The sequence below is a fragment of the Bactrocera latifrons genome, unplaced genomic scaffold (assembly GCF_001853355.1).
Source record: "Bactrocera latifrons isolate USDA-ARS-PBARC rearing strain unplaced genomic scaffold, ASM185335v1 scaffold_315, whole genome shotgun sequence".
NCBI lineage: Eukaryota > Metazoa > Arthropoda > Insecta > Diptera > Tephritidae > Bactrocera > Bactrocera latifrons.
Genome location: NW_017536797.1, coordinates 148,809 through 163,559, shown reverse-complemented (window position 1 = coordinate 163,559; position 14,751 = coordinate 148,809). Strand labels below are relative to the sequence as shown.

The 14,751-nt window shown below is 34.4% G+C and overlaps 1 protein-coding gene across 4 annotated transcripts in view; it reads left to right on the top strand.

The window, feature by feature from the left end:
* The window catches only part of LOC108970907 (zinc finger protein 2), a 196,398-nt gene that overhangs the window by 65,910 nt on the left and 115,737 nt on the right, over nucleotides 1-14,751 (top strand). For 3 of the 4 annotated variants that reach the window (XR_001993510.1, XM_018936617.1, XM_018936619.1), the window contains exon 2: nucleotides 9,976-10,579. The exons of the other annotated variant lie outside the window; for it this stretch is intronic. Coding sequence is in view for 2 of the 3 variants with exons in the window: in XM_018936617.1 (XP_018792162.1) it covers nucleotides 10,172-10,579 (408 nt within the window). In the remaining variant the exon portion in view is untranslated. The remainder of the gene's footprint in view (nucleotides 1-9,975; nucleotides 10,580-14,751) is intronic. 4 annotated transcript variants of the gene reach the window in all.

The window sequence follows — 14,751 nt, the reverse complement described above, 5'->3', positions numbered from 1 at the left end:
GGACCAAGATGGCTACCTTGAGGAACGCCTGAAGGAAATTGATTATGCCCGAAAAAGTACCGTGAAATATGACTTGTTTAATTCTGTTACTAAGATAAGAAGCAACCCGTTTTGGAAGTATTGGTTGAAGTATATAGAAGAATTGAATGGTTTACTTTATCAAAAGATTTACTAAAATCTGTGTATATAACACCAGTATTCTTATTTTCCCTAAAACCCATGAATACATGTGATACAAATTCAAGCAAATTAGTTATTGCGGATTTCCCTTTACGAAAACCGTGCTGAGAACAAGAAATTAGTGTAAAGTTTCGGAAGGTTATCTAAGACGAGATTATAACAGACGACATAATTGCTTCAAACAGTTTATTTATTCCAGATAACTTAGATGACCTAAATCCACTCTTATGTAAAGGAATTAAAAATGACTTTTTCCATATGGATGGAAATAAGCGTTGCATAAGAGATGAATTAAATGGTATATATATTTGGCAAATTTCTTAAGAAAGCATGAGGGAATCATATCTGGGCCATAATTATATGAATGTTCTAACATACTTAACTGATATAAGACGTCTGCTTCGGAAATGGTAGGTGCATTAATGACAGAAATCGGACATAACTTGTGCTGATGCGGAACATTTTTTGGAGATTTTGGAGAGTAATTGGACCTAAAGAATTCAGCGAACAAATTAGAAAAGGTGTGATTGTCACTGGATATACTAGACCTATATGTCATAGCACACGGAAAATTAGAATTCCTGCGTTTGGAATTGACGTATTTCGTGTTTTTTAATCTACATTATTCTTTCGAAAACCATAAATTAGAACTCATTTTTTGAGTAACAACATACTTCGGAATATATTTTTCAAATAAGTTTAAAATAGTTCCATTAAAGTGGGAAGCACTAAATTCAATGTTGCCACTGTAATCTAGCCAAGTAACTTTAGAAAGTTCGTAATTAATTTTCTTAAAATAAGCTTTCGCAAAGTTGAACCGAAAATAAAGGTCTTGTGTATTATTATGAGCAAAGTTGGCAATGGTTTCGATGTTAATTTCCAAAGCAGGATGATACGAGTCCTCTGGTCGAACCAAAGGATCACATCGGACAACAGAGAACATTGAAGCGTTATCAACATAGACTAGATCTAAGAACTTACCAAACTCGTTCGAAATTAAATTAATTTGGTTAAGACCCAACTCCGACATTTTATCTAAGAACTCGTTAAAACATAAGTGAGTACTAATAGGAATGGTGTAGTCATCAATAGATTTCCATGATACGGACGGTAAATTGAAATCCCCCAAAACAATCATGGAATAAGTATTATTGGCCATTGAGAAAACATTATTTATTAATGAAGCATGCTGCATATATACAGATATGTCCGAGTGAGGCGGTATATAAGATAAGGTTAAGTAGATATGGCCTCTACTAGCGGAAATACGAATGCACTTAAATTCTATGAAGTCTGCATGCGGAACAACGACTTCTTCAGATGGAATTGGAACGGCAAACAAGACGCCATCTCCTTTTCTGTTCAGCCGGTGATATTTAAGGATTTTGAATTCGCTGTTGAATGTTTCATAATCAAAAATGTGGAGCTTTAGCCAAGTTWCTGTGAAAGCAATGATTTTAAAGTTAGAATGAATGCTATTTACCTAAATAACAAATCAGTAAGTTTTGTATTAAGTCAGCGAATAAGTGTTTATTACTTAAAAAAAAAAAAAAAAAAAAACAAGTAAGGAAGGGTTTAGTTCGGGTGCAACTAAACATTTTAAACTCTTGCAACTTGCACGAATCAAAGCCAGGGAAACACTCTAAGGTGCAAAACGAACCATATATAGTTCAGTCAACAGAATATGCTGGTTAGAAATCATTTATTATATAATCATGGCATTAGTAGAACCATCTATGTATTAGTCACAGTAAAGGCCCCATCCTCTAGTTTTATATATTGATTAAACGTTTTTAAGAAGTTTTTCCTTTACAACTTTCAAGTTGAAAACTGTTTTTTGCAATAATCTGCCAAAACGGAACATTCACATCAATCTTTCTACCTTTCTTTCATCACTTTTGGGCCCTAGTGGAACCACTCTTTCGGTTTCTCACTAAAATTAATACAGCTCCGTGAATCTGAAAATTTGTCAGCATATTTTGTACAAATTCTTCATGAAATGATCTTCATGTTATTCCAATCTTTACTTTCCGAAACTTTCATAATTTTGATGAAATCTGTATATTTGATGAATTGCAGTATTTGAGGACCTTTCAACTTTTCCGTACCAAGCTTCGGACATTCTCTACAAAGCTAATTAAAGCTTCGTCCAACACTTTGACAAATTACTTTAGCATTCCAAAATTTATGGCGTATAAAGAAAATTTATTTTGCGTAGATGACTAGAACAATGACTAATAAGTCCATAATTGGTCAAAATATAAGCAATGCAAATATCATAAAGACAAGTATTTTATATGTTTCATGAATAAATTATTTAGATGGAAACTTGAAGCTATTGAAATTTGTTAAAATACCCGGAGCAACAATTATTTTTTTGTATATCTGTGTTATAGGTATAGTAAAAACAAATTTTAGATGATTCTCCAAGACTTAGTCATGTCCACTCTAAGGAGCTTCATTTGGAACTGGATCAACACAAAGAGACAAAAGTTTTTAAATTATTATTATATTATTGCCACAAGTACATATAATAATAGATTTGTTCACTTAACGATTGTTTGAATCATCTAAATATAATCAAGATAGATATGGAGTTATACATATAATATATAAATGACCAGGAAGACCAGACGAGTTAAATTCCGACAGATTGTCCGTTCACCTGTGTAATCGATAACTTGTGCAAAACTTCAGATATCTTGATGAAACTTGGCACACATATTGCCACATCCACAAATGTAAAGTGCCATAATTAACCTAAGCTCCACAATAAGACAGAAGGCTGTTATTATAATATTTTTCTTTTTGTTGTTTGCTTATAAGAACCCCTACCGACATGTGAGAAAGGATGAAATCGGATCGTAACCCCACTCACTCGCCATATAACGTTACTGTAAACACTAGTAAAAGCGCAATAAACCAATAACTCAATACGGTAGAAACGAGATAGTTTTACACAGCTTTATAGAAGCTGAGGTCAAAGTTAGCCAGAGAGCGTGGCAACGCCCACTTTTACCAAATTTAATATAACATTCTATATCTTCTTCTTCCTTAATGAAGTAGACACCGCTTACGCGATTATAACCGAGTTAACACCAGCGCGCCAATTGTTTTTTCTTTCAGCAATTTGGCGCCAACTCGAGATACCAAGTGCAGCCAGTGTAAAGTATAACATGTTGACAAGAGTGATTCTGCTTTGGATTGTTGTTAGTGTTTGTACTGATTCCAAGACAGACAAAATTTTCTATGACTTCGAAGTTATGACTGTCATCAGTGACGTGGGGGCCAAGTCATGAGTGCCACGACTGTTTGTTTGATGGCAGACGATATTTCGCCTTGCCCTCGTTCAATAACAGACCCATTTGCTTTGTTTCCTTATCCAGTCTGGAGAAAGCAGAACTAATTGCGCGGATGTTAAGACCAATGATATCAATCAATCAATGGTATCGAATGGCTCGGAGAGGTCCTCCCGATCCTGACGTTGCTTTTAATTTTGGTTAACGTCAGTTTATACAGTCGCATTGGTGTCGCGGGGATACCAAATTCAGACATAGTGGCAGCTTTTTTTCGTGCTGTGAAAGAAAGCTTTAAAATCGACGAAGAGTTGGTTTGTGTCGATCCTATTTTCATGGGACTTTTCCAAGATTTAGCGCATGGTGAATATCTGGTCAGTTGTAGATTTTCCAGTTCTAATGCCACACTCATAAGGTCGTATCACTTTTAGTATGTACTCGCCCTCTTGCTACCCACCTAAGGGGGTTCTACAAGAGTATGCGCCGATCTTGAAACTTTCTGTTAGTCGCCACATTTTTTCGTAGAATTTGCGAGCATTACTTTTCGCGGCCAGCTTGTCAAGCACTGCATACTCGCTCACACTTTTTTGTCTGCAAATGCGTTTCGCTTCCCTCTTCAGCTCTCGGAATCTAACCCATACCGCATGTGATTCATCGTAACTTTGCGAGGTAGACAGTCTGTTTTCTCTCCGTTGCGACACGGCACTCATTGTACCAGCTATTATTTTGCATTTTCCGAAAACCAATAGTTTCAGTTGCAGCTGTACGTAAATGCCGTCCCGCAGTTCCCTTCTGTCGAGTAAAAATTGTTCGGTTGTCTGTTGTGATTGCAGCTTCTCGACGTCGAACCTATTTGTTGATGTGCGTTTTTTACTACACAGAGGCGAGTACGAACCTGGCTGCAGCAACATGTCTTCCATCTATCACAACGTGGTGACTTTTTGGCTCGGAGACAGTCAGGTAGCTTGATGCATTTTTCTATGCTGGGATTTAATACTACAGATAACCATATTTCGGGCCCCGGCATAGTCGATAAACCTCAAACCATTCAGGCGTTAAAGTCGCCAAGCAGGATTTTGACATCGTGGCGGGGGGCGCTTTCTAAGGTGCGCTCCAAGCGCTCAAAGAAGGCATCTTTGGTCACATCGTCCTTCTCTTTCGTCGGGAAGTGGGCGCAAATCAGCGATATGTTGAAGAGCTTCGTGAGTTTTTCTCGAAATGATCATTTAATGCAAATTCTTTGCTCAACAAATTTCGATATCGCAAAAAACAAAAACTCACTTTTAGCAGCTCACAAAACGAAACGTATCTCAAACACTAATGAATATTTTGATAAGAAGTTTGACATAAATATGACTGACAGTACTACCAACCTAAAACAAAAAATAATTCACAAAATCCTTCGACGCGCTCAGTTTAAATTCAAATGTCATCTTATCTTTTGGGCACAGGTATCCCTACTTCCCATCTGTCCTTATGTTGGTCAAACCCTATGAATTTAAGTAGACAAGTGTTCTTAACAATTATGTGGCTTATCACTTACTATTAATAGAATTGGGTTAGAAATTGGTCCGAACCTCATATTCCTTCTGTAATGAATTCCGATTCTCTGGTTGACATTTTGCACATCATCGCAATGCATTAAATTGAGCCACCTCGGTTGAGTTTATGTCTTATTTACCTTTCCCTGATGGCAAGTAAAATATAGTTTTAAAAGTACTATTTTCGAAAAGTCGAAACCTTATATAAAGATGCTATGTTTTGTTTAGAAAATATAATCTTTTTCCGTCAAAAAAAATTATTTAATTGTAATTTTTTCATTCCACTGACTACATCTAATATATTACAAGCGTGTTTAATTCAAATTTGAAAGTAAATAACATGAAAATCGAAAAGTCTCAATCAAAAAGCTTATGACATTTAAAATCGCTAAAATCTATCTATTTTTGTAGTTATGTTAATTGTAGTTCACTGTCAAATATCAAAAATAATTTTTTTTTTGGTAAAATGTAACATATTTTAAATAATATATATGCATTATTGTTGAATTTGCATAAAATAATACATAAATACTCAAATTCCGCGTTACTGTGTTATAATGTTGGTGATGATCTTCCAATAGTTATATACATACGAGTATATATGTACATATAACTTTTTAAACTGCCGTACAATTAATATGTTTCTTAACATAGACGGATGTTAGTGAGAAGTAAAAGGTCTTGCGGTAAAGGTAAAATGAAACCCGCCCTCATAACATCAATTCCGTAGCAAGTAGCTGAAAATTTTTCTATAGGGTAACCAATAATTTTATTGTGTAGCCAGCTATAACAAGTTGTTTACACTGAGATCCAACATTGAGTTGTTGAAATTACTTGCACAAATAAATATGTAATGCACAATTTAACCATTGGCCCTTATTATACATATATACAAACAAAGTATTATATATAGTTGAGTAGAATTGGTGGATTCGGCTAATTATATACCCTGTGAGGAAAAGAGTTCTTCCACTATTGTCAAAAACGAGTGCTCTCCATATTACAATATTTTAAATATTTATAACTTTCTTCATACAGAGCTGTATGCCAAACATACTACTGTAATAGTCGTATAAGTACTTTTGGCATTATTAACATGCATGACGAGAAGTTAGAGTGCCTATCATGAAGCGATTGTTTTCTGACAGGACTTTTTCGCAAACTTTTGTTGGCGACGGTTGAGTTAGAATAGTACGTTATAAATGAGTTAAGACTGAGGTCTGATGTATAGACTTGCACAGTACAATGGTGCTGTTGATAGCTTCTATATTTTTTTGCTGGTGGTGTATTCAAGGGTCTTTATACTCAGCACCAATTCACACACCATCGCACGTCATAATGCGATTAATTAATTCTTCAAATAACAATACACAACTTTAATAGGTGTAATTACTATGTGGTTACGTAAGCGTATGGATGACTAAATTAAACCTCGTCGTTCTCTGCAAGAACAGCGAAACTCGTTAAGGGGTTATGGGTAGTCAGAGGCACGAAAGAACTACAATTTTCAGATTTTTTTTTGCTATTAAATTTTTACAAAAGTAGTAATATGGCATTATTATAGAATTTGTTGACTTGAAGTCACGAAAATTTCAAAAAAACCAAAAAAACATTTTAATTTCCAAAGTTATATTTTTTTTTGTGTTGACCCTATTCCACAAAAAAGGTACTTGCGGTGACAACCATAAGTACTTGAAGATTCATTTAAAATTAATCGGACAAAAAAAAATAGTTTTATTAGTAGATAATAATGGGCCTCATCGAAAGAATTTTTTTTTTTCAAAATTAACAAAGTGACGGCCTCAGGAAATTTTTTTCTAAATTTTTGCGAAAAAATCAACAGTTAATTGGCCTTAAAAAATCTAAATTTTTGAAAATAAAAATCCAAAATTAGAATACGCTTCACAAATAAAAACGTTTATTTACAAGAATATTATTTTGATAAGTCAGTTTGTAAAATTCTAGTCAAAAACTAGATTTTGATCGATCACTTTGTATGGAAGTTAGATGATATAGTTGCTCGATCGATTTGCAGCTTCTTGAAGAGGAAAAGACGTGTGTAAAATTTTAGACCGATAGGTTAAAAACTGAACGACTAGTTCGCGAGGGGACCGGAAGACCACTGATAAGGTTAGTGAAAATATCAACGTAAATCATTTTTATTGTGGTTAGCGCTTCAAAATAAAATTGGTTTAGATCTAAGTCTAAACCTCGATATTTTAATGTTTTTCGATATTCAGCATGCAAGTTGATTTTTAAATAATTTAATGGACACGACAAATATATAGTAATGAAAATGAGTGGTGATTTGATCATTAAAAGTTCCTTCCACTTAAGTGATGGTTTCATTTGCTGTACTTCCTTGAACATTTGATAATAGGGAATCAAAAAGGCTGGTTTCGAGCTGCTTAATAATTACCGCAGCACTGAAATCCTGTTGCTAACTTGATACTATGTTGCTGATGCTCAGCTGATACTCTACTGATATTTTGCGTCAATATTGCAGTAATTATTTCGCGCTGATTATGTTGCATCTCTTCTTCTTTACTGGAGTAGACACCGCTTACGCTGCCAAGCGAAGCCAGGTTCCTCTCCACCTGGTCTTTTCAACGGAGTGGTGGTCTCCTACTTCCTCTCCTTCTCCCGACGGGTATCGCATCGAATACTTTCAGAGCTGGGGTGTTTTCGTTCATACGAACGACATGACGTAGCCAGAGCAGACGCTGTCTCTTGATTCGCTGAACTATGTTAATTTTGTCGTCGTATAACTCATAAAACTAATCTTTCCATCGAATGCGATATTTGTGGTGGACAACGAGCAAAGAACATTATGAAAGGGAGTCGCCTTGTCTGAAACCTCGTTTGGTATCGAACGGCTTGGAGAGGTCCTGACGGAGCTTATAGTATTAAGATTTAATGAATTTATAGTTCTAAAGCCACACTGATAAAGTCCAATTAGTTTGTTTACGGTGGGCCTTAAATTTTTAAACAAAATGCGCTCACGATGTTGAGGAGGCTTATCCCACGATAGTTATATAACTTTATTGTACTCTCAGCATCGGTTACCAGATCACCTCTGGTGGTTCTACTAGTGTATGCTCGGGTCTAGAAACCTTCTGTTAGTCGCAGCATCTTTTCGTAGAAGTTTCGAGCATTGCTCTTGTCGGCCGGCTTATCAAGCTCTTCTTACTCACGCAACTCGGCTTCTCTCTTTTTCTGTCTGTAAATGCGTCCCGCTTCCCTCTTCAACTCTCGGTATGTATCCCATACCGAACGTGTTATGGTCAATCGCGGTCTGGTGGTAAACGAGGACAAGACCAAATATCTCCTGTCATCAAACAAACAGTCTTCGCACTCATGACTAGACACCCACGTCACTGTTGACAGTCATACCTTCGAAGTTGTAGATAATTTTGTCTATCCTAGAACCAGCATCAACGCCAAAAACAACGTCAGTCTCGAAATCCAACGCAGGATATCTCTTTCCAACAGGTGTTACTTCGGACTAAGTAAGCAATTCAGAAGTAAAGTCCTCTCTCGATGAACAAAAACAAAACTCTATAAGTCACTCATTTTTCCGTCCTGCTATACGTTGCATAATCATGGACGATGACAACATCTGATGAGTCGACGTTGCGAGTTTTCGAGAGGAAAGTTCTGTAAAAGTTTTATCCTTTGCGCGTTGGCCACGACCAATATCGCATTCGATCGAACGATCAGCTGTATGAGATATACGACTACATTAACATATGGTAGTTCAACGAATTAAAAGACAGCGGCTACGCTGGCTAAGCGATTTCGTCCGAGTGGACGAAAACACTCCAGCTCTGAAAGTATTCGACTCAGTACCCCCCGGGTACAGAGGAAGATTAAGACCTCCACTACGTTGAAGAGGCTAGGTGGATAACGACCTGGCTTCACTTGGAATATCTAATTGGCGCCACGTAGCGAAAAGAAGAAACGACTGGCACGCTGTTGTTAACTCGGCTATAATCGCGTAAGCGGTGTCTATGCCAGTAAAGAAGAAGAACATTATAACATCCTGCATCCGCAAAGCCGTTAGGTAAGCACGCTTAGCAATCAAAATTATTATTTTTCAAAAAGTTCAATGTTAGAAAAGACCTTATAGAATTTGTTTTTGTAAAAATGTTACTTGTAAATGCTAATTAATTTATAAATTAATGTTTTTAAATATGCTTCTATATATAGTATATTTGCTATTTATCTACACAAAGTACAAATAAACAGATTAAATAATATAATGTACTTGTTACAGGCATAAAAAGTTAGTTACGGGATCTAAGTTTAAATAACCTTGAATTTGGAATGCAATTTGTATCTCTGGCAGCAAACGTTTAATAGTTTTTGCATATATCATCGTGGCACTGGTGAATGAATATTTGTTGCTCTTTAGTGCCACCTTCTGTTATTGAAAAAAATTGGAAAATTATTTTCTACTTCAAAAGCAAATTTAACCTAACCTGCATGGTCCGGTAACGAGTTACAATGTTCCACTTTTTTTCAATGCGCTTCTGGAGATTCACCGTCACAGATTTATTTATTAATATTTTTCATTGAAATTTTTTTCTAATATACTTCAAAAGTTGTACAATAATATGCTATTAAGTTTAATAACATTATATTACTTATGTCGCCGCAAAAAAAAACACAAAAATATCTTTTGTTTGCTTTACAGCCTTAACACCTCCACCCCCCTCCCCTCCCAAAACAAATGTACCCGGGAAGGGTATAATATAGCTTCAGAATAATCGATCATAATTTTTTTTCTTGATCTCAACTTTATTGACCATACGAGTTTTTAAATATTTTAAGTATCCAAGTTTTGCTTACTAACACATAAATAATTTGCTAGATATACTTATCAATGTAAAAATAATATTTATATTTAAGATACATAACTTATATATGCATATTTATACTTTTTCTTTACATGAAAGCTTGACAATACTACTTCAGATCGAGCGATTGAAATAAACTTATTTGGCACAAGATCACACGGTCTTAATTTTTAAAGTGAATCGTACGTAAGCATTGTAATTCAATATCGCTAATCATGCCTTTAAGCTTTCAATTGTAAAGCTTAGCAACACATAGGCTTAATTCTATTCTAACCATAACCAATGTGCCCGTAATATGTCAGACTTACCCCTAAAACCAATAGAGCGGAAGTCAATAACAACAAGGGAAATATCGCCATCAACAGTTACAAACGCAGGAATTGCAACCGTAAAAACAACAGAAACCACTGCTGCGAAATCAAAAACCAAGCTGTCAAAGTTTGCTACTTTAAAATCTCACAACAAAGCACAAGACTTAAACCCTTTGCAACATAAAGAAACAGTATACAAAGCAGCATCACAGTCGTTGCAACAGTCAGCTATTGATATATTTGCGGCAGATATTAAGCAACCGACTTCACCACAGCATCTCGAGCATCTGACCAGATCCAAAGCAGTTTTTGAACGGAAGCGTCGACGTAAATGTAAAAACAAACGATCCTGTTCCTTAGTTAATGTAAAAGTAGCTGACGTAAAAGACGAGGTAATTAGTCAAGGAATTATTTTAAAAGTTCAGTCCTTTAATATAGTTGCTGAAAAACATCATCACCTGTAAAATAATGCTACATCTTTATAAGTTGGTAGTGAAATTAAATAATAATTATAAAAGTATAATTTCTTTGACAAATTTAATAACTTAAATTAATAAATAGCATCAAAATCGAAATTAAATTGAATTGATACATTCATCGAAGATCAGTTATTGATATAGCATATAAATCAAATTCCTTCCATTCCCTTTTAGATGACTTCAGATATTTTCTAACTTTAATAATAGGTTTTACCTTACAATTTAGAGAGACCAAAGGTTAAAAAACAACATTGAATAAATGAATTGCCCTTGAAGAGATTATTCTAGACTTTTGTCAATTGTATACCATTCAAGTCATCATTAAGACAGGATCCCTAAATTATTTATTTTAGTTTAACAAAAACCTCTAAAAACGATGTTATCAATATGAAGACCAAAATTAAGCTTGGTGTTAATAGTACCTCCCAAACCAACAAAATTACGAACTTGTTGTAGTCTATAGCTTTTTGTTACATAAATTGCAAATTGTCTTATATTTTTTTGAAATTCAATGGCAAATTATTTCTATGTATCACAGCAAGCAACCAAATTGTTTAAATCGGTTTACAACAGACGTCTTTTATAAGTTGAAGCATATGATTTGAAAAGTTTCACGTCGTCGGCATATAATAAAATTGTGGAGTATTTTATTACAGAAGAGATATCGTAAATAAATAACAAGAAAATTATTAAGTTGAGTGAAGAAAATGTTGTATACATGCTAAGCCGAATTATTTACTACAAAATATGATTTTCTCACACTTATTCAGATTGGTTGACGAGCTGCTGACCCGAGTCCGTGGCGTTGCGAAATGTGAAAGATTGGTTGTATTCAGTTTCGGAAATAACACAAGATTGAGAATATTATACTTATAGAAGATCTTCCAATGCAAAAAGTATTTCTGAGATTTTTATAACGCTTTACTGATAAAACAAAATTGATGAAGAAAAGTTTGACAAAAAAAAGTTTTGGAAGATATTTGGACAGTGGTTGATATTGGGAGAATGTTGCGTAGGATGGGTAAAAAAACGAATGTTTCGTTCCCAATCCAATTAAGAGCTCATATTTGGAGAGACTTACTTAGAGATGTCTACAAACTAACTCTTCAGGATACAAACAAAAACAAAAAGCATTCGTTTTCACCCTAATGTTCCGTGAACACATTTTCAAGCAATGTACATTGCATTGCTTGAGTCGTACAGGCAAACTTTTTAAGTACTTTAGTATCCACTAACTACTTCAGATAACTCCAATATACTATATTTTTAGGGATTTGATATAAAAACTTCAATTCAATTATTCACAAAACTTAAAAATATTTAATAGTAATAACAAGAAACAGCTCATTTTAATACTCTTGGCTAAGTAATCAGTAAAAAGTGCATATTTTTTCAATTGGAAAGTACAAAAATAATACAAAAAAATTAATTTCAATGCTGAAAACTAATATTTAACATTCAGCTGGAGAACCTTTGTTAGTTTCAGCAGCTTTTAGACGTTTGGGCATTGAATCAACCAACTTCTTATAATAATCTGGGGATATTTTACTCTATTCACTTTGGAGCGCGTTTTTTAAGGCAGAAATGTGGACAGAGCCTTAATTTTTTGGTCCAAATGATTAAAAATATTTTCAATGACGTTGACATCTGGGGATTGTGCTAGAGTTTTCTGCACTTTTGGACAATTGTAGAGTGCCCACATTCCTGTCGAATGTGCTGTACGCTTTGGGTCGTTGTCAGCGTACAGCTTAAAAGTACTTGCAATACCCATTTTTCAGTGGTCTGCTTAAGATTTTTCTTAAGTATATTCAGATATTTCCACTGATCCATATAACCACCGATGAACACCAAACTTCCCACACCAAAAGCAGACAAACATTCCCACACCATCACTGAACTTCCCCCATGCTTGATTGTCGGTCGCCAATTTTTAGGATCCATTGCAGTGCTGGGTTTTCTTCACATATTTACTTTTCCAACGGATATAAAAAGGTTAAATCTAGACTCATCCGTGAATAAAACATCATTGCAGAAGTGAGCAGGCTGCTTAAGATAAGTTCTTGCAAATTCAAGACGAAACTTTCAATTACGCTTGTTAGTTAAAGGCTTGTTGAGTACCACTCTGCCATGGAAATAATTTCTTCAAAGCACTCTAAAAATAGCTGAATCATTTATTTCCTTTCTTAAGTAAAATTTAAGATCTGTGGCAATTTTAGAAGCGGAAATGGTAGGGCTCTTCTTAACTCTTCTTATAATCCATCGTTCGTCAGTCGCAGTCAGCTTTTTCTTTTTTTTGATTTTTTTTACCTTGTTTGCCACCCGATTATCTTTTTTATATCTTGAATTAATATACTGAATAGTACTTCGACTCTGATTAATTATTTAGGCTATTTCTCCATACGATTTACCAATTTGTAATGATTAATTGCCAGTTCGCGCATATCAATAGTTGTTTGCTTCATTTTACCAAAATTTTATATATTTTATGAAAAACTTAGTCCAATGACCACTTTAATACAAAATATAAATCGATTCAAATCCATACGTTTCGATTCCTTACTTTTAATTCGAAGAATATCCGAATTTTTCTAATTAGTCAATTATACGATTTTCAGTGACACCCTCTTTGACAAACTTTGAGCAATGGTTAGCCTTTGACATAAAAACGTGAAAAGTTTAAGAAATAATTCCCATTGCATTTTATTCTTTACTCTATTATAAACTATAACAAGTATAAATTTTTAAATTTTCTCAAAAAAAAAAAATAGAGATAGTTGAGAAATCTTAAAATTTTACTTGCTGTACGATTTTCAATGACACTAACTGTACATAAGTTTATGTAAATATATAACACTGACCTAATCGGCTTATGGTTTGTTAGAATAACCAAAATAATTATAAAATAGATATGTTCGCGACAGAAAGATAGCACAATTAAACTTTTGCAAAATTTTCTCTTCAAAACATGTGCAAAGAGTTTTTTTTTAAATTGTAATAAGTGTAGCAACTGTAGTCACAAAAGTCCACTTGGTTTTGTGCACATAACGGTACATTAGTTTAAACAAAGAAACAACTGCCATTTTCTTAGACTGTTTATGACGCGTCAAAATGATAGCACAAATTAGCATAATTATGTTTAGTTGCTGTTTAACCGCCAATAAAGCATCAGCTAGTGTTTTGAAAAATTAAATAGAATCGCGATATTTATTTTGAAAAACAACAATTAATAAACCAAATTTCTACAAAAATGGGTCGGGGAAAACTGCTCAATGACACAGAGGTAAAAATTGCTCTAAATTTTTGAGCAGAGGATAAAAAAAATAGCAGAAATCTTGAAATTTTAAAATAGAAGTCGTAAAGCGGTTATGAATTTATTAAGAGGTGATGAAAATTAAGGAAAAGCGCTTTTTAAAGATGAAACATTTTTAATTTACATGATCCAGATGGTTGGTCTTACTATTACCACGATTTGAGAAAGAAAAATATTTTCCTTAGTCGCCGCCAGCATGGAGGAGGAAGTGTTATGATTTGGACTGGAATAGGCTATCGGGGGAACACTGAAATACCTTAAAATACGGTCCTATTCACATAATAATGCGTCTAGATTTGGGTTTGCAGGAAATAAGAGAACTTGGCTCCTTCAACATTGCGACAAAGAACTTAGCACTGCCCCAAATCGTAGGTCTTATTCCTATTGAGAATTTGTGGGCACACCTAAAATGAGAAGATCCATAATGAATTAATATAATATATTAATGGAGAATAGGACGGAAATACCGGACGAATATGATTTAAAAGTATTAATGTCAGTCAAAAGCATACTACAAGCCGTTGTTGCAACTAAAGGTCGACCTGCAAAATACTTAAATTAATTAATACAGAACAACTTTCAAAAACTCAAATTGTTTCTGTACAGTACCTGACTATTGCACAATTGCAGCAAAATTATTGATACACCTGACCAGAGTCTTGACTTAAACTCAACAGAGAATTGGTGGGCTTTTTATTTTTCTTCTTCTTAATTGGCGTAGACACCGCTTACGCGATTACAGCCGAGTTAACAACAGCGGCCAGTCGTTTCTTCT